We start from the raw sequence: 23,187 nt of genomic DNA, 5'->3' as shown, positions 1-23,187 counted from the left end.
CGCACACGTCCGTTCCTCCAGCCAGCCAGGAGCCCAGCAGTGGGTGGGGTTTGCCTGAGAGGGTCCTGGAGGTGCAGAGTTGGCCAGGGAAGGTGTCAGCGGGATGCCAGGACAGAGTGACACGTGCAGGCCCATCCACACGCGGCGTGTCAGGCTGGGGTGTGTCCTGAGGGGCTAGGGGAGGCCGGCACACCCTGCAGGCCCATGCCATCTGGACATTGAGGGCAATGGGGAGCCTCACCGGGAGGGCACGTTGCCCGGGGGTAGGGCTCTACCCTTACTCAGAACGTGGTGGGGGGCTCAGCGGGGCTCTGGGCCTCAGTTTCCCGGACTCTGCAGCCCAAGGACTGCACCTACCACCCCAGGTCCTGCCAACTCCAGGAGCCCGGAGAGGAGACTGGCCTGGCTGTCTGAAGCCAAAGTGCCTGTGGCCAGGCCTCTCGTGCCCCTAGCTGGCCAGCCGGGGCGCTGAGCGGCCAGCCCGGTCTGGCTGAGGGCTGGGTCCAGGCGCCAGTCCGTGTCTGGGCTCCTCCAAGGACGCTGGCGTCCACGGTGACTCAGTCACTCCTCACCCTCCTGAGTCAGCCTGACCCTCTGCGGGGGCTCGAGTCACCCAGTGATGCAACCCCTGGCTGGGCAACACGCTGACTGGCAGGTCAGTCCCCAGCCCGGCCCCTCCGCCCAAGCGGGCGTGGAGAGCAGAGTGGGGGCCGGTGGGGCAGCTCCTGCCTCTGCCTGGCCTGTCGGCTCCGTCATCGGGTCCCTTGGTCTCCTGCCTGGTCCGAGGGCTACGCTGGACGAAGCCCGGCTTCTCCAGCCTGAGTTCTGTGTCCTCGAGTGTCCCCTGAGCCCCTCGATTCCCCAGGCCCCCTGAAGGCGGCCGAGGTGCCCAGGCCTGGACTGCAGACAGCATTCGCTGTGGACTCGAGGTCACATTTCGGCGTTTCTATGATGGGAGAAAAAACATTTCCTGAAAATGGATCCACTAGGTTTCTAAGGGTCCAGAGCTCCAGCTGCCCAGCTCTTCCCACCCCCTCCCCCACAGGCTTCTGCAGCTGTGTGACTTCTCTCCTGCAGGAAGACACTCCTCCGAGGTCCCAAGCACCCACTCCGATCCCCCGGCCATGAAGGGACAGGCGCCTGAGCTCCAGCGTCCCCTGCGGGCCACGGGAGGCCCACCTTCCCACCCACAACCGTCCTCCCAGGACACAGCCAGGCCCTGCAGCCAGAGTGACAGGCGAGGTCAGGCGCAGAGCACTCCCTGCCGCCCTGGAGTGAGGCTTGGGCCAGCTTCCAGGGGGCCAGGTGCCATCCACACCTCAGCCAGGAGTGGGCGGCTCTGGGGAGAGACCATGGGGGGTACCCGAGTCCCCAGGGCACGGCTGTGCCCCAAGTCTGTGGTCACCCTCCTCCATGCCTGTCCCCGCCAGGGGCGTGTCTGCTGCTGCCATAGGGCAGGCGGCTTGTTGCCCACGCCTGTAGGACACAGAGCTGTACCTGGCTGGCTCCACCTGCAGCCCAGAGGGCTTGGTCCCCATCCTCAGGAGGGGCAAGGCCCACCTGCTTTGGAGCTGCATGTCCTCCACAAAGGCCGGGGAGGGACACTGGAGACCACCACCCTAATGGGTCCCAGGTGTTCTCGCTCGGGGTGATGCTGGAGAGCCCGATTTACTGAGTCTTACAGGGAGGCCTCTGGTGTGGCTGCCAGGCATGTCTCTGCTGAGCAAAAAACACACCACTGAGTGTGTTCTCTGTTCTTGAGGTCAGGCAGGTTCTTCTGAAAGCAATTTTCCAAATAAAGCTAATGACGATTGAGATGCACTGCATTTGGGAAGAAGAGGAATGCCTACTCCTCGGACCACAGCTCATCCCACTGGCAGCTTTGCAGGCATCTGCTGCTGCCTCTGGAATCTGCCAGGCTGGTCCAGTGGCTTCTACCCGCCCCGTGCCCACCCTGAGCATGCTAGACCTGCAGCCAGCGCCCCCCGCCAGCCGAGGCGGCTCTGCAGCCTGTCCCCAGCTACAGCCCATGCCCAGTACCCATCTCCAGGGCTGTGGGTACAGCCAGCTGTGTCCCCCACGAGGCAGCAGGCAGAGCAGTGGCCACTGGCGACACATGGATCCTGCAGCCCCCTGAGCAAACCTCTCTGTGAAGGACAGAAGCGGCTTCACCCTGATTTCTGATTGCTCTGCCAGTGCTCACACGTGCCAGGCGGCTCCTGCGGGACCCCCAGTGCTGTGGGCAAGGGGCCCTTCCTAGAAGAGGTGGGAGCCGCCTGTCTGCCGCCAGGCTCGTGTGAGCTGGGATGGGGCTGGGGTGCTAACCAGGCACAGGCCTGCCAGCCTGGCCGGGAGGAGGCGACAGGGCAGGGCCCCGTGATCGAGGGCAGGAAGCCACTGGGATTCAGGGATGTTTGCCTCTGCAGCAACAACGTGTCTTGTGTGTGAAGCCAAATTTTCAACGTATTCATGGACACGCACCATGAACCAGCAGCAGAGCAGACCACGGGAAGTGACCACAGACCACAGCCCTGTGGGCGTCATCCTAAGTTGCTCATTGCTATTTCCAGTGAAATAAATTAGGTAATAAACTAGGTTTTGAGAAGAAACAGAGGAACCATGTGAAAAATTCCCGGAAGAGGTTAAGGGCAGATGTGTGGTTTGCACATGTCCAGCTCGCTCACCCTGCATTTCCTAAGAGCAGCCACGCTGGGGCAGGCTGTCGCCCTGCTGCGGTCACCTGCCCGTGGACACCACCGGCCTCAGGACAGGAAAGAGCAGACACGAGTGCCGGCTCAGGGCGCGTGCCTCACCCTCATCCTCGTGGGCCTCCCCTACTGTATCAGGCTGGCCGTCCACCTCCTTGGCCTTGGCCCCCACTGCCCACACTCCCCGCCTCCTTGGGCCTGCCTCCTGGAGACCAGGCACCAAAGAGGTGGGCATGGGACAGAGGTGTGGGGACACTGGGCGGGAGAGCAGCCAAGGGCTCCTGGAGTTTCTCCAAACCAGCCTGGGGCACTCTGCAAACCAGGCGGGCTCCGGGAGGCAGTGGCCCCACCCCACTCACTCGCTCCTGCACAGGCTAGCTCACCTGTCCCTGGCCAGCCTCTCCTCCCCATTTACGGCTGTCCCACCACAAGATGAGTGTCCTGACTCCAAAAAGCACAGCCTTGGAGCCAATGTTTTATGTTGATATGTTACACAAAATGTTTTAAAAGGTGTTTCTACACGTGGACATCTTTAAGTTGAATTTTGGTGTGCCAATACACATATCACAAAGCTTACCATTTTAAAGTAGACAATTCAGCAGCATTAAGGACATTCACACTGTTGTGCAGCCATCACCTCTCTCTCAAACCTTTTCAGTATCCCAGACACAAACCCACCCAATTAGCATCCTGCCCTCTGCCCCTCTCCAAGCCCCTGGAGACCTTAACACTTAACTGGCATGTTTGTACAACATAGTGAACAACGTGGTGTACAGATTTCTAGGGTGCAACAGATAAAAACTCGTGCTAAATATTTTATTCAGCATCCTTTGATTTTTTATTCTGAAATAAAAAGGCGTACCTCACATTATTGCGCTTTGCAGATACTGTTTTTCTACAAGACCCTCCACCAGCAAAAGATTGTGACTTGCTGAAGGCTCAGACGACGGTCAGCACTTCTTAGCAATAAAGCATTTTCAAACTCAGACGTCTACACTGTCTTTTTAGACACAGTGCTGTTGCACACTGGAAGGACTACTGCACAGTGTAAACACAGCTCCCATGTGCACGGGGAAGCCACAGCACTTGTGCGGCTTGCTGCACTGTGGTGGTCTGCAGCCGAGCCCACGCCATCTCTGGGGGACGCCTGTGTTTCCTGAGTGTCCCTGGGTCTGCAGCCAGGTTTGGCGGTGTTCGTAATTTGCCATGTTTGCTGTTTTGTCTCCTGGAGACACACAGGTGGCAGGTGCGGGTCGTGTCTCCCTCCCGCCCCTGTGTGCCAGCCTGGCTGTCTCTGTGCTTAACGTCCAGCTTTAAAACCCATGTGCATGTGGCTTTGCACCTGCAGGTTTGGTCCTGTGGAGACATGTGGACCTAATTCGAACATGTTCACCGCTTCCTGGTGTTTGCAAAGCCTCCCAAGGACACATCTCCTGCAGCAACGCCTAGGCTGGTCGCTGTGGGCATTGGCAGGGCCTCCATCCTTCCCAAGGCCCAAGAGCTGGGTGAATGCTCAGACCTCCCACTCCCTTCGCCGTGGGCCAGCCCAGCTCCCCAGTCCTCAGGACACTCTGACTTTCCAGTCCTTCTGGAAGGGTGGCAACAGGTCCCATTCTGTCCTCTGCTTTCCTAAGTGCAGTAAGCTCTCTGTTGGGGCCGCCTGGCGTGGGGCCCTGCTCATCTGTGGGCTGCTGGTGACTGGTGCCTGGAGACACGCATGGAGGGCGTGGGCAGGTGATCTTAGAAACTTCTGTCCAAGGCTGTCAGGTAACTGCATCTGTTGGATGTAGTAAGAAAGAAAGGAGCTTGTGTTTTTTATCTTTTAAAATTCCATTTCCTAGTAATTTTTTTCTATTGTATTTACAAAGTATCACTCTGCGGCAGGTGGAAGTTGAAGAGCGAAAGTTCTTCTCTGCAGGGAGCTCAGAGCACCCTTGGCTGACCTCCCAGAGTGGCTCCCACGGCCTCTTCTGGGGCCTGGCGTGGACTGTGGCGAGTGCACGTCTGCACCAAAGTGTCAGGACGTCCAGACGGAGTTTTACTGGATCTCAGTTACGTCCCCGGGGATGAACTAGAGGGACGGAGACAGGTCGGCCAGCACGCAGAGGTGGGGCCTCATGCCGTCCACACATCTGCAGATGTCGTATTTAAAAAACGAACGTCACCAGTGAGGGGCACTGGACCTCCTGTGTTTGACTGGCAACGCCTGGAAGGGCATGTATGTGGTTTTGTGTCTGTAAGGCCTGCACTGGCCACAGCAAACATCAGAGGAAGCCAGAATGAGAACTAGTTCACTGGAAAACAGGCCTGCACGCTGAAGGCATGTCAAAGCCCGCAGTTGTGGTGTGGAAAGTGTGCAAGCACGTGTGAGTGTGTGTGTGCAGCACACGTGCAAGCCCACGGCAACCGCCAACAACGGGCGAATTGAATAAAGCGTGGTGTGTTCTCATGGCAACCTCACTCCTTACTTCTCTGTGAGATTCCTTCCAAATTGAAAGTTAAGGCCCCCTTTCAGCAGAAGGGCTCGGCAGACTGAACCTCAGCAGACCCGGGGTGCAGGGCTGGGCATCCAGGCCGAGAATGTCTGGGGAAGTCAGGTGGGCCGGGCTTGTCCTGTGCGATGGTCGAGTCCCTCTCATGGGGGCGTGTGGCTTCCATGACGCAGAGCTTGCGGCTAAGCCTGGGAGCGCGTCTGCCGGCTGGCTGCCCCTCTTCTGCGATCTGGGCACTGACTTGCACAGATCGCGGGAGGGACCTCGAGTGCAGAGCCTGGTGGGACACGCAGGTGCGGTTCCCCAGCCGAGGGAGGTACCAGGCGTGTCTTGCGTCCACTGGGCTCTGCCAGGAGGGCTGTGGGCCTTCAGGCTGCAGGACCCAACCTGCTGGCTGCCTCCTGCTACCAGCCAGAACCCCTGGGACCTGGGACCTGGGGGTCCCGAGTGGAGGCACAGATGGGGAGCAGGGAACACCCCACCCCCTCTTCCCACCACGCGGGTCCTGACTCTGCGGCTCCCTCAAGCACGACACAAAGTGGGTGTGCAGACTCGGATTTACCACCTAAGAATTTTAGGAATTTCCTCTTAGTCTGAAAAGAAAACTCATTCAAAACCTCCCTTCGCTTCACAACTGCGGGGGCGTGAAAGGACCTTTGTGCTCTCTGAGCGACCACATGCGTGTGCCTGGGCAGTGGGCCCTGCTCCTCTGGCTGCCCGGCTGAGCTCCGGCTCCACTGGGGAGTCTGGGTGAGGTCTTGGGACTGAGGGGCCTCGCCTGGCAGACTCTGCCTGGGAGGGCCAGGCACCGCGCAGCAGGGCGTCCTGTGTGAGGGGTCAGCAATGGCGGCTGCAAAACCCAGACCTGCCTTCATGCTTGCCTCCTTCCTGAACTCAGCTCCTCCTCAGTCTTCCTGTCAATCCTGGGGGCTTTCCAGATTCTTCTTCTGATAAGACTCACTTCTCTAGCTGGTGGGTGGGAGGCCGTGGAGGGCCTGGTCCCCGGCTCCTGGGGGCTGTCGGCAGGTCACTGTGTTGCTGGGAAATACTGCTGTTGGACGCCCTTTCACTTTTGAAAATACATCCAGCAACTGTAAATTAATACCCAACTCGGCCTATTTGTCCACGGAAATGTTACGGCTAAAAGCGAAGTTTCTGCCAGATGGCCTCATCTTTGTCCCTTAGACGAGGCTGCATGAGAAGGGCCGACATCTTTGACGGCCAGGAGGCTCTGCAGGGTGCTGGCTTCTTCCATGAAGAGGCCTATGAAACACTTTGATGACGGTGGGTACGCGGAACACTGGGCAGAGCGCTTACTGCCCGTGAGGTCGTCCCAGGCGCAAGGACTCGCGAGGCTTGTGCACCCATGAGGACTGGTCCCACATGCAGGGAGGGAAACTGCTCGGGCACCACGTCTTCCTCTAAGAAAAAGGGGCCGGAATGCATCCCTGCTTACAATCGTCAGTCCTGGGGAGTGTGGGGTGGGCGGGTCGATGCTGGGCCTCTTTGAAGATTTCTTTTTGGGTAGATTTGACTTTAAAACCACATAAATACATAATGCAATTATAAACGGAATTATACTGAAAGCCATCCCTAAAACTGAGGAGTTCAAGGAAACAAACGGCCTCTTCGTGCATCCGCCCGAGGCGCCCACATGGGGACGGCCTAGACAGTCCCGCCGCCACGGCCCAGACGGCACTGGGTGGCTGTATGTGTGCAGGGGCTCCAGGGGCCGGGCCGTGCAGGGAGGGCGGCCTCTTGCTTGGGGAGCCAGCGGTTTTCTCCGGCACAAGTCAGCGTCTCCTGCTGCCGGAGAGGCTGCCAGGCCCAGTCTGCAGCCCCGCCCGCGTCCCCCTCACCTTGCCCTTGGCCGGTCTCCCCTACTCTCCCACCATCTCTGGGCTGGGGGCAGTGCACAGGCCTCCCTCCACGGCGCCTCTCAGTCCTGCTCCTGCAGCCCTGTCCTGCACCAGGGCTCCTGGGACTCCGCTGTCCTTGGACAGACCCTCCGGATCCCTGAAGCCTGCCCTCCAGGCTGAGCCTCCCTCTCCAGGGCCATCTGCCCGGGCCCTGCCCAGACCCCAAGGCACGACGACTGGCCCCTGCCCTCTCTGACTCCCCCAGAACCCCATCCGCCTTTCCTGGGCCAGGGGCTTTAGGGCAGTGGTGACTGGCTGGGGCCACAGCTCAAAATCCCTCTCCAGCTGGGCCTCCACCTGCCCTTTCTCAGCCCATCGTAGGCGCTGAGGACAGGGTCTGGTGACAGTGCTGTCTCGCTGCTTGAGATGGGGAACAGGGACTCCACGTACCTTTGCTGAGTGGGAAGACCAAGCGCAACCGGCTCAGTCCTCACGTGCGGCCCACGTGGGCCATGGGAAGAGTTCACGACCAAGCAGGTAAGTTACAGACCCTATTTTCATGAAAATCAAAACAAATGAAGCAAGCAGGGGTTCTGAAAAATGAGACACGGTCTGGACGATGCTGTGCTGCCAAAGAGAAACAGGCGTGATGGAGCCAGCCTGGGCATGGAGGCTGGGTGGATGCACCTGTGAGCTGGGCCATGACCAGATACCTGCAGTGGCCGGCATGAGGGGACTCGCCTGCCATTCTCTCAATCTCGGGGCTTGAATGAACAGGTGTCATCTTATAATTAAAACAAGATGAGAAACAAGACAAAAGCCACAACACTAGATATACTGTCCAACAGGTACCTACACCTGCTGGGAGTGTTATATTTAAATGGCTTAGGTACAAGACGCAAATGTTGTTAGTGGGCACATTTGCACAGGAGCCACAGTAGAAGCCAGGACGGGCGCTGACCCCAGACACTGGCAGTCGGTCTCATCTTTCACCCACACCTTGCACGTGACTCCCAGACGTGCTGGGAGGTCTGCCCCGCCTGTTAGCACCAGTCCATCCCGAGCTTGGCCCTGAGGCTGCGGGGATCACTAAACGTGGCAGGTTCCGGGCACGCTGTCACCCTGACACCTGCGTGTGCTCCCTGGGCACTGAGTGTGACCCTGGCCCTGCTCCACAGAGAAGATGCTGTGAGGCGCACCGTGGGGACATCCCGTTACCAGCGATGACTTGGCAGCAGTCGGTGACAGAGACGCGGCCACCCTGCTCTGCCGTCTTCACTCTTGGGAACTGAACCTCAAGGTCTAACCGTGTGGTCTGTCTGGTCTCTGCGACTTTCTTCAGGGCCCTGACGCTGCACCGCCGCCCACCTGCGTGGAGCTGGGATCCTCTGGCTGTAGGCTCGCCGCGTCTAGAGCCCTCTGGAGCCCATGCCGGAGAGGCCCCAGTGAGCATGGTCTGAAAGCCCCCTGCTGGCCCCATGCTCACTCGTGGGCCTGCCAACCAGCCACACAAGAAACTCCTCCCGCTGTGCATAAACGCCCACTGCGCCATTCCAACCATGGAACAGCGGCGCTGCTGACAGCGAACATCCTGGGCCGTCTGAGGGAGCGCCACACGCTTCTCCCGAAGAGCCTCCCTCCAGTGCTCCCGTGGACCCCACCAGCCGGCCAAATGCAGGTTCATTCCTCCCGGCGGTCCCTTCCAGGGCGCTTCCTCGGACTCCCATGTGCTGCCTGAGACACCTCCTGTCTGTATACATTCACTTTAGTCTCAAAGATTTTTTCCTCAAAACTCAGAGGCTTAGCAGAGAAAGAAAAATCACAGTTAGAAACGTTGACACTTCCTGGAGCTTCCGGGAGGTTTGCAGAGGCCGTGCAGGGGACGTGCAGACATACTCTCACCTGGCGCCTGCGCTGTGACAGGCGATGTGCTCAGGGCCTCGCCTGTGCCAGCAGAGGGGAAGATGGAGCCCAGGTCTGGACCTGAACTCTGAAGCCCTTGCTCTGAGTCATGACTACACAGTGGCTGCAAGAAAACAAAAAAGTGCAAGTGGTGGCAGCTGGCAGCTTCTGGGCCACAGGTGTGTCGAGATGCCTGCCACACAATTCTTGTCCTGTAAGAAACGAGGGAGGGGAAAGGAAGGTTGCACATAATTTCCGTGTTGCAGATGAGAAAGTGAGGTCCCAAGACTACCAGGGAGCAGCTGCCATTAAGTCCCAGCCCGTCTCTCTCCTCGGCCCTCACCCTCCCGCGCAGGCCTGGCACACTGCTGCCTCCAGGCCACATGCCACCAGCCAGGAAGAGGGCCAGGATGAGGGCAGGATGGCTGGCGCAGGAGCAGCGCTCAGCTGCTTGTGCCCCTACACACCCCAAACCGCCAAGCCACAGAAGGGTTTCAACACCTTCCCTGCAGGACAGACAGGGCACAGAGAGCCCACGGCCTGGTGCAGGCACCGGTCAACGCTCTGCCACCCCACCGCCATCATGCTGACCCCACAACGACCTTTTTTTAATTTTTATTTTTTTGGTGAAGAAGATTGGCCCTGAGTTAACATCTGTGCCAATCTTCCTCTATTCTGTATGTGGGATGCAGCCACAGCGTGGCTGGATGAGCACTGTGTAGGTTTGTGCCTGGGCTCTGAACCTGCAAACCCCATGCTGCCGAACCAGAGGACATGAACTTAACTGCTACACCACCAGGCAGGCCTCGTGCAACGATCCTTTTAAACCACTGCTGGCCTTTGATTCCATGCATCTTATTTTCATTCAGCTCACACTTTCATGAATTATCTGTCAAAGCCCCTAAACTGCCATTTCCAGGCTGAATTTGGCTTTTGTCCACGAGAGATGAAGGTTCTGAGCTAACACCTGGTGGTGTGGGCCCCACTTTAAGTTTGGCCATGCTGTCATCTCTGTCCAAGCAGGATTTGCACTATTATCTGGACGTTTATTTACTTTTGCCTTCCCACTGACAATTACTGAAAAAGAAGAACAGATGTGCTGTCAGTGATAAGGGGAGGGAAAGGGCGCTGGTGCCACTGCTGGCCACGGCAGACACCGTCTCAACTGGACGCCCAGTGGACTTCAACTGGCCAAATGGATACTCAACTGTGAAAAAAACAACAAAAAATAAAGAACATGAAATATTGAAAATATGGGCTCAAAGTTTGTGTCTAAAAAGCAAGGTGAGGTGACAGAAGAAGTGAGGCTTTAGAATTAAGGACCAACAATCAGCCCCAAACCAAGCAGGCCTGGTGCCCACCCGCGGACGCGCACAGGCCCAGAGAGGAGTGGCCGTGCGGTGGCCACGCCCATGTGGACTATTTCTTGGTGTCTTGGAAGGAGGACCACACCCACCGGCCATCCGCTGTCCCATCCCTTTGTGGAACACCTGGAAGTGCACTTCCAGCCTCAGGATCCTGCTGCTGGGCGCACAGAGCTGAAGCAGGATGGGTCATTGAAACGCACCTTCACCGGCATTTCACAGCCAGCCCACGTTTCAACGTCTGAAACACTCATGTGCACATTACACAACACACGCAGGGAAAAGCACACCCACAATTAAGGATTTATAGTATTTACATGCTCCTGGGAATGGAACCAACAGAGAACACGCACTCTGCACCCCAAATGCAAGGTCTCTGAATGGTCCACTTTGGCACGCATGTCGGCCCACACATGGCAGTGGCTGTGCATGCGCCAGGCACCTTCCAGAGGACAGCAAGAGCACATGAGTGCCCCTCCTGCCCCTGTGACGCCTCCCGGCCCAGGGGAGACAGCCAGGAGGTAGGGGTGACGGGCGCAGAGCCTGAAACAAAGTGCACCTGCCTCAGGCTCCCCAGTGCGGAGGGGCCTCTCCTGGGGCTTGTCACCTGCTCTCGCAGTGAGCCTGACCCAGGAGGGACGACCAGACCAAGGTTTAGGTAATTGCAACATAAAGGATTATAATTAACTCCACAAGCCTCTTTTCCAACCTGGTGTGGTCCCGACTAGGGGGTGAGGAGGAAGCACGTTGCCCTCCTTGGCCGAGCATGGGCAACGCGCCCGCCTGGTGGGGAGAAGTCAGGCACAAAATGCACCCTGGGAGGCAGGTTCATCGCAAACACGGTGTCACATGAGTCATGAGCATCACGTAACAGAATTGTGTCCAGACGACCGACGACCAGGGCACAGGGCTTGCCTGAGCCATGCAGCCGTCCCACGCCACAGACCCTCCTGCCAGCCCGAGGGCCGCCATCAGAAACCCAGCCACGAGCGGACACAGGTGTGCACTCTGCTGCAACACCATTTTAAGGAAGTTCGGAGAAGACCCAAGTTTCAAATGTATGACATATACGCTGCCCCCCGATAATCAAAAAATGCTTTATTCAGTTGTATTAATTATTCCATCAAGCAAAAACATACAATTCCATTTACCGCCTAACGCAGGCGTGCTGGCAGGCAGGCTGAAGAACTGAAATCCGCGGACAGGCAGGAGCAGGCTCACCTCTCATGTGCGAACCCCCGGACGGCAGCAGACCCTGCGGGAGCATCAGAGTCATAACCCACAGTGAACACACAAGTGAACACCACTGAGTTCTGCACCACTAACGAAAAGCTCAGAAACACAGCTCTCAAGAACGTTCAAAGGTTCAAGTTTGCTCTTGTCACACATACGTAACGTTTTCTCAAATGTACTTTTCCAAGAGATGCTCGCATGTTGGGGGAGCACACTTGCCTGCGTGCCGCCTCTGCAGCAGCCCTGAGATGCTGATGGGCTGCCGGGGGGCTGGGGCCCGGGGGCCCCCAAGGCTGGGCGAGCCCCTGCTTCCCGCTCTGCCTGGTGCCTGGGGGGCTGGAGTGTGGGACGGGCCCTTACAGGGGATCTGCAGCGATGGAATCCTAGCAGTGAAGTCAAGAAACAGAATCAGCAACGCTTCAAATGTCCTTGGCAACATGATAATTCAAGCACTGACTATTTTTTGGTTTTAAAGACTATGTGTTGATTCAAAAACACGTTCTAAGTGCCCAGGATGAGTGAGGCCACGTGCTGTGCTGGGGGCTAAGTGCTCCTGCGGGAGCAGCTGCCCATGCAGCGCCCACCAGGCAGCCTCCAGCACCTTCTCTGGGCTGTGGTGACTCTGAGCGGGGCCTGAGAGGATGGCTGCCCGTGACCAGGGCCCAGCGCCTGCCGTAGGAGCCCCTCCTCTGCTGATGCTGACAGCAGTCAGGAGGTATAATCAGTGGGAACCAGGTAGGGGGGCCCGGCTGCCCTGGGGGTGGAATGGGGTGAGGAGAGTAATCCCGGTCCTGTCACGGGTGTGGGCAGGAGGCAGGCAGGGTGGCCTTGTGAGTCAAGGGGTAGCAGGCACACAGACACGGCTCTGGGTGAGCTGGGAGAGGATGCTGGAGGCCAGCGGCTGGACTGCGCCCACCGGCACTGGAAGCCACTAAGAGGCTTTAGGTCGGGGGTGGGGAGTGGGAGGCCAACTTCTAGAGACCTCCTGGCCTTCGAGCACGTATAGGGCGGCCAGTGGACGGCAGGCCCTGGGCCAAAGCCAGCCTCACCTGCTCTTGTAGATAGTCTTAGCGGCACACAGCCACGCCCACTGGCTCAAGCACGAGAATACTGGCCACCTGCCCTCAGAGCGCGGCCGGTCTGGTCTGCTCCTGTGACGAGGTGTCGTGCACCCATTACATGGCTCTATCAGAGCTTTAAGTAACAGGGCAACTGCCTAAGCTATATTTTAGCTTAAAGAAAGCAAAATATGAAGTGGTCTGCACAATATATCCTCACTCAGAGCACGTAAAAATGGGGTTAGAAAGCACTATTTCTAGTAAGTCAGATCACGAGGAGTCTTGTTTCTCACTTTCCATTTTAAACGTCTTTAAGGAGCTGTGTGAGGGACGCTACCTGAGAGCCTGTGGCATGCTGCTGTGACCTGGCGTCAGGCCGAGGTGCTGAGGGCCGTGGGAGACGCTGCCTGCAGGGGCGGGATGAAACGTGAGTACCACCTGCTCAAAGGAAGGAGAAAGTCACACCTGCCGTGTGCTCTGTGCTCTGACCTGTCCCCTTCACGAGACTGGGCGAGCCCCTCCTGTCCCCACCGTGTGCCCATCCCCACTGAGCTCCATCCCACCACGCCCCATCCCTGCTCAGCCCCCAAACTCTTCCCGATGCGGCAGTAGCGCCCTCATGATGGGGAGTGAACACTGCGCCCATACGCATGGCTGCAGCTCAGAGAAGATTCAAACCGTCCTGACGGCTGAGTGGTCTGATATCAAGACCCAGGCACAGACACTTGGGTGCTGAGCTTCAGCTGACACTGTGCTCAGCCGCGGCCTCCACCTCTGCTGCCCGTGGGCGGTGCGGGAAGGCATGTGGGAGACACTCAGTAATGATGGGCACCCACACTGTCCCCATGCTCTGAGAGCCGTGGGAAGGGAAACACTCCTCCAGCTCTGACAGGTGTGGGGGCAGCAGGACCGAGCCCGCCCGTCAGTGCCAGGACTCAAGGTGGTCTCCATTCAAACCACAGGTTTACACCCGGCCGCGTCTCTGTGTTGAAATCCTAACAGGTGGGTAAGACACTTCAGCTAACCCTGCAAACGTCCCTGGTAGCTTCTGTCACACCAGAGGGCAGATGGGTAAAGATGGCCCTCCTTTAACACCTGAATACTTTTGTATCCAAATCTTGTAGAATTTTGACATAAGAAAGGCAGGGAGAGAAGGAAGACAGCGTTAGCTTAGGCTCCCTATGTGTCCTCTCACGTCACCCCTCTCCTCATTGAAGAACCTGGATCAGAGCCGTGAGTGCCTTTCCCAAGGCTGCACAGCGCTAAGTGGACAATGGAGGTCTGGTCTGTTTGCCCTTGGGCTGTGTGGATGGCGGGAGGACACTGCCCTCTGGTGGCACCGCAGCCCTGCTGAGAGTCTGCAGGTGACCCTAGGAAGACCCCGCACAACGCTGAGAACCAGGGAGGCAAACTGTCTCAGCTGTGGCTGTGCTAACCACGTTTTTTACGGTCTGTATTTACGATGGTTTGACGTCCTGGGGCCTTGCTAATCCTGGAGAGAGTGCCCCTCCCAGGGTCAACGGACCCCCAGGGCCAGTGAAGGGTCTGCCTGCAAGCGTGCCTCTGACACAAACACCAGCCACTCTGAACCTGCGCTCTGATCTGCCTCCTCTGACCTGCCTCCTCTGACTTTCACGCTCTGCCCTAATCACCTGAGGCTGGGCCTCAGAGAACGTGGGGCCCCACCCTGAGACCGCTACAGCGACTCCAGCCAGCCAATCCCAAACCTGCCAGCCTGTCCCGCCCTGTCGCCCACTCCTTCCCCTGAAAACAGTCAGGACTCCTGCGTGCCTGCCTCCTGCCACCTGCCTCTGAGTGTGAACTTCTCCCTTCACAGCGGTTGTCTCCTCATCTGCTGGCCTCACCACCTGATTTCAAACAAATTGGGCACCCGTCAACACACGGCAGAACCAGCAGCCACCAGCAGTGGCTCTCTGCTCGGTGACATCAGGCTCACGGTCACTTGGAAGTTTCTTATTTACTCTTTACAGTAATTTACAGTGGACATACAGAGATGAGGAAACTCAGGCTCCAAGAGACCAACAACTCATGGGGGCCGTGTGGGCAGCCCTCTCAGGCCTTGTGTGCTCAGGGCTCTGTGGCCAGAGCGCAGTGGGCATTCTGCACACCCAGCAGGCGGTGGGCTCTCAGGAGTCCCTCGGGCTCTGCCTGATAACCCTGACAGGGCAGAGTCTGTTCTAAAGAGCAGTAGCTCAGTGAGCTGCCGAGGACGGTGGGGCGGCTGGGAAGACGGAAAACTATCCCAGAGCCACCAAGAGCTCAAGAGCATGGCAGGGCCGCAGGACCAGAGGAGGACGTCCTCAGGCTGTGAGGGTGCCCCGTGCTCCAGCCAATTAAAACCCAGGAAACTGGGGCCGGCCCTGTGGCTGAGTGGTTAAGTTCACGGGCTCCAGTTCAGTGGCCCAGGGTTTCACTGGTTTGGATCCTGGGCGCGGACATGGCACTGCTCATCAGGCCATGTTGAGGCAGAGTCCCACATGCCACAACCAGACGGACCTACAACAAGAATATACAACTATGTACTGGGGGACTTTGGGGAGAAAAAGCAGGGGTAAAAAAAGACAAAAGAAGATTGCAACAGCTGTTAGCTCAGGTGCCAATCTTTAAAAAAGAAAACAAAACAAAACCAGGAGCCAGAGGGATGCTCTCTTACCAATGAGACACCTCCAAGCCAGAGCCTTGAATTCTGCTCAGGAAAGCAATATTATTTAATGCATTTTAGAAAGATTTTCATTTGAAAAATTTAAATTAAAAACATTTTGAGAGCCAGCCCTGGTGGCCTCGTGCTTAAAGTTCAGCACTCTGCTTTGGTGGCCGGGGTTTGCTTCCCAGGCACGGAACCACACCACCCGTCTGTCAGCAGCCATGCTGTGGTGGTGGCTCACAGACAAGCACTCGAAGGACTTACAACCAGAATATACAACTATGTACTCAGGGCCTTTGGGCAGTAGAAAAAAAAGAGGAATACTGGCAACAGATCTCAGCTCAGAGCGAATCTTCCCTGCCAAAAAAAGAAAAAAGGGAGAGAGAAAAAAGAAATAAAAATTAAAAAAGAAATGTGACATTTCAAGAGGGTAAGTTTGATTATCTGGAATATGGAAAAACTCATTGCCCTGTGGTGCCAGATGAACAAGGCTCTGCTGTTTTCTGGATGAGACAATGTGCCTCAAAGCAATCGCTCCTGTCTGATCACTGAGAGGGAAGATACCCAGAAATGCTCTTAAACCAATCAGCCATGGGCATAACATGAGAGGACATGAAACTGTGCAGCCATCTGTGGACCGCCTGTCACCGGGTGAAGTGGGACGGCTGCAGGCAGTGTTTTAAGTCATTCAATGAGTGCTGAGAAGACACTTCTGGCTTGTGGAGTCGAAATCAGCAAACCACCTCTACAAGACTGAGTATAAAACTGGATGAACTTGTAAAAACAACTGTTTTAAGAAATCAATGGCATCCGTGCTGGAACACCTGCGGTGGCCTGGGTGGAAGAGGGCGCTCTGCCTGGGGCTGGTGAGAGGGCAGCTGCACCAGCGAGGGGCGGCTTGGAACTCACGGCTTTGCTTCCAGGGGGGAAGCCTTGACCAGCAGAAAGCACAGCCACCCCACAAGAGGTGAATCGGTCGCAAATGGGGAGCCCACAGCTTTGCTGGCCTGCAGCCACGACTGGGCAGAGCAGAGACCAGCCAGAAATCGAATGGGGAGACTCTGGAGACCAGAGCACCAGAGAAAGGCTGTGCTCCACGTAATCCTGGCCAAAGGAAAAACACACACATGGGCAGGGGGATGAGCAGGGGGCACCCAGAGCGCCTGGGACAGCATAGTCGGGAGTGGTCAGAGCACTGGCTGCATGTGAGTAGGCTCCCAGCACATGCAGGTCATCAGCAGAAGAGCCAAAAGAATCTAGAAGAAGGAAGACAAAGTCGGAGGACGCACTTCACAACTTCAAAAATTACTCTAAAGCTATCGGGAGGGAAAAACAAAGAGAAAAGCAGCTCGTCACACACAGAACAGTGCGGCCCACAGCTGACGTCTCATCAGAGACGAAGGAAGCCACAGGAGGCAGAACCACCATGCAAAGTGCTAGAAACTGTCAACCAGGAATCCCACATCCAGGGAAGCGGCCCTTCAGCATGAAGGCAAACTGGAGACACCCAAAGGTGAGCAACACTGAGAGAACTCATGCTGGCCGCCCACCCTGCAGTGACCAGCTGCTTCAGGCTGAAAGGAGGTGACAGCCGACAGCACCTTGAACCCACGGAAGGAATGAGGAGCACTGGAAATGGTAAAAACATGACAAATGTGAAGAACGCACGTGTCTGTTTCCTCTTGTGATCTCTGAGAAATGTGAGCTGGTTTACAAGAAACAACTACAATCCTGAACTGTTGGGTTTATAACACGTGTGAGTGCTATATATAACATACGTAATGACATATGTAAAGAAAACATTACCAAGTAGGGGAGGAAGTGGAACCTGGCTGCAGCGACACTGCTGTATTTCTCCAGGATTAAGTCAGCTTTCACCTCAAGTAGGTCAGAAGATGCATGTTGTAATCCCTAGGGCAATCGCTAAGAAAAAACAAAACCCACTGCACAGTACCAACCGAGGCATCAAACGCGCCTCAGTCTGCTGGAACAGAACACCACAGACTGTGGGCTTAAGCAACAGAAATTCTGTCCTCACAGTCCCGGAGGCCAGAGGCCCAAGACCAAGGTGCTGGCTGAATTCGGGCTGTGAGGGCTCGCTTCCTGGCTTGCAGACAGCTGCCCTCTTGCTGGGTCCTCACACGGCCTCCTCTTTGTGTGTGTGCGCATGGAGACAGGGAGCGAGCTCTCTGGGGTCTCTTCTCATAAGGACACTAATCCTACCAGATCAGGGCCCCCCGTACGACCTCATCGACCTCCTGGGGGTCCCACCTCAAACACAGTCACCCTGGGGGTTAGGGCTTCAATATACGAATTTTGAGGGGACACAATTCAGTCCATAACAACATGGCACACTAAAAATATTTAATGCAAAACAAGGCAGTTAAGGAGATAAGCATAAACAAAAAAATCCCAACTCACACACAAACAAAGGCAGACATAAATCCAAACATATAAATAACCCTCTTAACCACTGATGGGCTAAACAGTCCAATCAAAAGGCAGAGATGTTAAAAATGGATCAAGCCAAAAAAAAAATAGCAAGACCTAACCATATATTGTCTACAAGAGGCACACTTTCGATTCAAAGACACAAACAGGTTGAAAATAAAAGGATGGGAAAAGATAGATCATGCAAACTATAACCAATCAGAAAATTAAATGAAGAAAATTCCACTATCAACAATAATTAAATACCTAAGTGTAAATTTATCCATAAAGTAAAAGACCCGTACACTGAAAACTGCAAAAGATTCTTTAGATAAATTAAAGATCTAATAAACGGAGAGATAGATATGTCATGGCTATGAAGTGAAAGACTCAAAACTAAGACAGAAATTCTCCCCCAAATTGATGTACAAATTCAATAAAATTTCCATCAAAATCCCAGCAGGCTTTTTGGGTAGAATGTGACAAATGGATGTTAAAATTTACATGGAAATGCAAATGACCTAAAATAGCCAAAATTATTTTGGTAAATTAAGAACGGAGGTACAGGGCTTAACTGTCTGACTTCAAAACTTCTTGTAAAGTGAAAGGAATCGAGACACGATGGTATTTATAAAAGGACAGGATATGCTGGCCAATAGAACAGGAAGTCCAGGAGAAAACTGTGACACTTATGCTCAATTGATTAATTTCAGTTTTGGACTGTCCTTAGTACCGTCATGTGTCACTTAATGACGGGGACATGTTCTGAGAAATGCATCATTGGGTGATTCTGTCATCAGGTGAACATCACAGAGTGTACCTACACACTGATATTTTGCAAAAGGTTTTGTAGATGGTGTAGCCTACTACACACCTAGGCTACATGGTACTAATCTTATGGGACCACCATTGTATATAGGGTCTGTCATTGACCGAAATGTCGTTATGCAGCACACGTCTGTATCTAGAATTAACTGATTTTTGTAGATGGATCTTGCATCCTGTAACCTTACCAATCTTGTTTATGGTTTCTAGTAGTGTTCTCACAGATTCTTTATGACTTTCTACCTGCAAGATTATGCTGTCTACACTTCTTCCTTTCCAACCCAGGTGCCTTTAATTTCTGTCTGGCCACACTGTACTGGCTAAGAACCTCCAGTACAAAGTCAAATAGAAGTGGTACGTGTGGACATCCTTGCCTTGTTCCTGGTGTCAAGGGGACACTTTCAATCTCTCAATATTATGATGCTGGCTGTGGGTTTTCTGTAGATGTCCTTTATGAGGCTGAGGAAGTTCCCTTCTATTACATGTTTCTTGAGAATTTTGTCAAAGTTTTTTTCTCTTGAAAAGATCTTGTTTTTAGGTCTGTTACTGTCCTAATACAGTTGCCATATTAACTGGTCTTCAGATGTCAAATAACCTTGAATTCCTTGGGTAAACCCCACTTGGTGATGGTACATAAACCTTTTTATATGCTGCTGGATTTGATTGCCTCAGAGCTTTCTAAAGAATTTTGCACCCATACTCATGTGGAACGTTGCTCAGTCTTTCTCTTGTGTTGTCTTTGGCTTCGTTATTAAGACATTACTGACCTCATGAAACGCACTGGGAAGCGTCTGATCCTCTTCTATTCTCTGAAAGAGTTTAGGTAGGATTGGTATTAGTTCCTCCCTAAACGTTTCATAGAATTCACCCACGAAGCCATTGGGAAACAGGATTTTCTTTGTGGGAAGATGTAGAAAGTACTAATTCAGCTTCCTTACTTGACAGAGATCTATCCGGATTTCCTATTTCTTGAGGTAGTTTTGGTAATTTCTTTCTAGGAATTTGTCAACTTCACGTGAACCACTTGTTAGCACAGAGTTGCTCACAATATCCCCTTACAATCCCTTCAATATCTGTAGGGTGTATAGTGATGTCCCTGCTTTTATTCCTGACACTGGTAATTTGTGTTCTCTCTTTTTCTCTTGCTAAGTCTAGGCAAAAGTTTACCAATTTTGCTGTTCTTTTCAGAAGACAAACTAGGTTTCATTGATGTTCTCTATTGTTTTTGTTTTCCATTTCATGGATTTCCACTCTACTCTCTTGTACCTTCCTATGGTGGAAGCTTAGATGGCTGACTTTAGGTCCCCTTCCTTCTAAAGGACTTAGAGCTGTGCATTTCCCTCTAAGCACTGCTTTATCTGCAGCCTATACATTTTGATACGTTGTATTTCCTTTCATTCAGTTCAAAATATTTTCTGATGTTACTTCTGGTTTTTCCTTCGATCCATAAGTTAGTTAGAATTGTGTTAATTTCCAAATATTCATTTTATTCTCAGATTTTTCTATTGCTGATTTCCAATTTAATCCCATTGTGGTCTGAAAATACACTGTGTGTGATTTAGTCCTTTGAAGTGCACTGGAACTTGCTTCCTGTCCCAGTACATGATCTGTTCTGGAGAATGCTCCGTTGCACTTGAAAAGAATCTATATTCTGGTGTTGTTGGGTGATGTCTACACTTGTCAGATAAGTCAATTGGGGTTAATAGCACTGTTCAAGTCTCCTATCTTCTTATTGATTATTTGTCTAATTGTCTTATCAATTATTAACCATGGGGTATTGAGATATCCAGATCATAATTGTTGGATTAACTTTTTTTTTTTTTGAGGAAGATTAGCCCTGAGTTATCATCTGCCAATCCTCCTCTTTTTGCTGAGGAAGACTGGCCCTGAGCTAACATCCATGCCCACTGTCCTCTACTTTTTTTTTTTTAATACATGGGATGCCTACCACAGCATGGCTTTTTGCCAAGTGGTGCCATGTCCGCACCCAGGATCTGAACTGGCAAACCCTGGGCCACCAAGAAGCAGAACGTGCGAACTTCACTGCTGTGGCACTGGGCCGGCCCCTAACTGCTTCCTTTTTTAATTGTCAGTTTTGGCCTCATGTATTTTAGGGCTTCCTTTTTTGGTGTGTCTACACCAACAACTGTTAGGTCTTCCTGATATATTACCCCTTTTACCATCATGAAATACCCCTCTTTGTCTCCAGTCATATTTCTTAATTCAAAACCTACTGAAAACAGCCACTCCAGATTTTTTCTATAATTTTTTTCAACCTACTTGTATCTTTGAATCTAAAGTGTATCTCTTGTAGACAGCATCCACTTGGGTCTTCCTATTGTTCCAGTCTGACAGCTTCTGCTTTTTCACTGGAGTACCTGGTGCACTTACGTTCAAAGTTTCTACCCATAGGTCAGGTTTGTGCCTCTTTGCTGCTTGTTTCCTGAATGTCTCATATCTTGTTTGCTCCTGCTCCCCTTTATGTCTTTCCTTATCTAGCTGTTCCATCAATCTCTGAGGGTACTGAGAGCTCTAAAACTGATTTTTTTTTTTTTTGCTATCAATTGTACCTTCATGGCCACAGTTCTTCCAAACAACCACGACTTGCTAATTAATGTTTTCACGAGAACGTTGTCACATGGGTCCAGATTTCAAAGGAAAAAAATACACAGCCATTGTTCTAGGAATTTTATACTAGAGTTGGGCACACATCATTTTGACTATGTGCTTCAGAAAGTACTTAGACACTGTTCGACCTTAACATAAGATGACTCAACTGTTGCTGATGCTTTTTTTGACAGTTAAAAATAATCTCATACCACTGGATTGGTCTTGTGTCATTCAATATGGTGTATATATATACACCACACACAAACATACACATAAGATGGATGGATAGTTGTTATGAACAGTGTGAAATAAATTCATTTCCAGCTATGGGTTGTTTGGAAAAAAGATCAATATGATACATTTCCACTATAAGTAAATGAAAATGAATGCAGCCCTGTGGTTTCCTGAAAGCCTGGTTCTCCACGTGGCTCCAGAACTGCATTGCTGACCCCTGGAACACGTATTCAACAACTGTCTGTTTCTTCTTCCCAGCAGCCTTTGCTTCACACATCTGCTCTGTTGTCGGATGTATAACATTCTAACTGCTGTGTCTTCCTGACACAGTGACCCTTTATCATGATGAGATGTTCCTCCTTGTCTCCAGAAACCTTCTTTGTCCTAAAGTCTCTTTTGTCTGATACTTGCATCACTGCTCTAGTTCTCATCTAGTTACTGTCTGCATGGCATCGTTCCCATCCTTTTACCTTGCACTTATTTGTGTTGAATTTAAAGCGTGTCTCTTGTGGACTGTGTAACTGCATCTTGCTTTTATCTAGTATGACAATCTCTGCCTTTTGATCAGCGTATTTAATCTAAGTACTGATGTGATTTGATTTACATCTGCCATTTTGCTATTTATTGTCTAGATGTCCGATGTCTCTTTTTTCCTCTAGTCTGCCTTTATTGCCTTCTTTTGCATTAAACAAATCCTTTTTAATTTGATATTGTAGTATTATGTAATAATGTAATATTTTAATTCCTCTTGAATTTTAAACTGTATTTTGGAGTTATGTATGTTAAACTAAACAAGTCTAATTCTATTAATACAGACTTAATTCTAGTGAAATGCAGCACCTCTGCTCCAACATAGCTGCATTTCCTTCCCCTCCTCTGTGCTTATTGTTGTGTATGTTAAGCTATTTGTTATAACCCCAACAAAAGTTGCTTCAACCACCTTACATTTTAAGTAGTAGAGTCAGAGAATAAGAATGTCTTACACTCCCCTACATGCTTTCCACCTCTGACACTCTTTGCTCCTTCCAGTGGAGTCCGGTACCATCAGTGTAAACGTCTTCCTTCAGCATTTCTTGTAGGGCAGGTCTGTTAGCAACAAATTCTGTTTTTGTTACTCTGTGACTGTCTTAATTTCATCTCCATTTTAAAAATTACTTTGAATATACTTTTTTTTCTATTTCCCTTTTTATTGAGGTTATGATAGCTTACAACCTTGTGAAATTTCACTTGTACATTATTGTTTGTCAGTCATATTGTAGGTGCACCACTTCACCCTTTGTGCCCACCCCTCACCCCCCCCTTCCCCCTGGTAACCATTAGGCTGTTCTCTTTGTCCACGTGTTTATCTTCCACATATGAATGGAGTCATACAGAGACTGTCTTTCTCTGTCTGGCTTATTTTGCTTAACATGATGCCCTCAAGTTCCATCCATGTTGTTGTGAATGGGATGATTTTATCCTTTTTTATGGATGAGTAGTATTCCAGTGTATATAAATATATGCCACATCTTCTTTATCCAATCATTGGTCACTGGACACTTGGGTTGCTTCCATGTCTTGGCTATTGTGAATAGTGCTGCAGTGAATACAGGGGTGCAAGTTACTTTGGATTGTTGATTTCAAGTTGTTTGGGTAGATACCCAGTAGTGGGATACCTGGGTCATATGGTAGTTCTATTTTTAATTTTTTGAGGAATCTCCATACTGTCTTCCATAGTGGCTGCACCAGTTTGCATTCCCACCAGCAGTGTATGAGGGTTCTCTTTTCTCCACAACGCCTCCAACATTTGTTATTTTTTGTTTTGGTG

The 23,187-nt window shown here is 52.4% G+C and overlaps 1 protein-coding gene across 4 annotated transcripts in view; it reads right to left on the bottom strand.

Annotated features, from left to right (window-relative positions):
• Positions 1–11,406: 11,406 nt before the first annotated feature.
• The window catches only part of RNF212 (ring finger protein 212), a 41,908-nt gene continuing 30,127 nt past the window's right edge, over positions 11,407–23,187 (bottom strand). For 2 of the 4 annotated variants that reach the window (XM_070613495.1, XM_070613496.1), the window contains 2 exons: positions 12,954–13,023; positions 11,608–11,941 (listed from right to left, as the gene is read on the bottom strand). In XM_070613495.1, the coding sequence (XP_070469596.1) occupies positions 11,728–11,941; positions 12,954–13,023 (284 nt within the window). In that variant the 3' untranslated portion in view covers positions 11,608–11,727. Of the gene's footprint in view, positions 11,581–11,607; positions 11,942–12,953; positions 13,024–23,187 lie in introns of those variants that run through there. The other 2 variants (XM_070613494.1, XM_070613493.1) reach the window with 2 other exon arrangements.

Source organism: Equus przewalskii, chromosome 3 (genome assembly GCF_037783145.1).
Source record: "Equus przewalskii isolate Varuska chromosome 3, EquPr2, whole genome shotgun sequence".
NCBI lineage: Eukaryota > Metazoa > Chordata > Mammalia > Perissodactyla > Equidae > Equus > Equus przewalskii.
The sequence above is the reverse complement of the archived record's forward strand: the minus strand, read 5'-3'. Positions and strand labels throughout refer to the sequence as shown.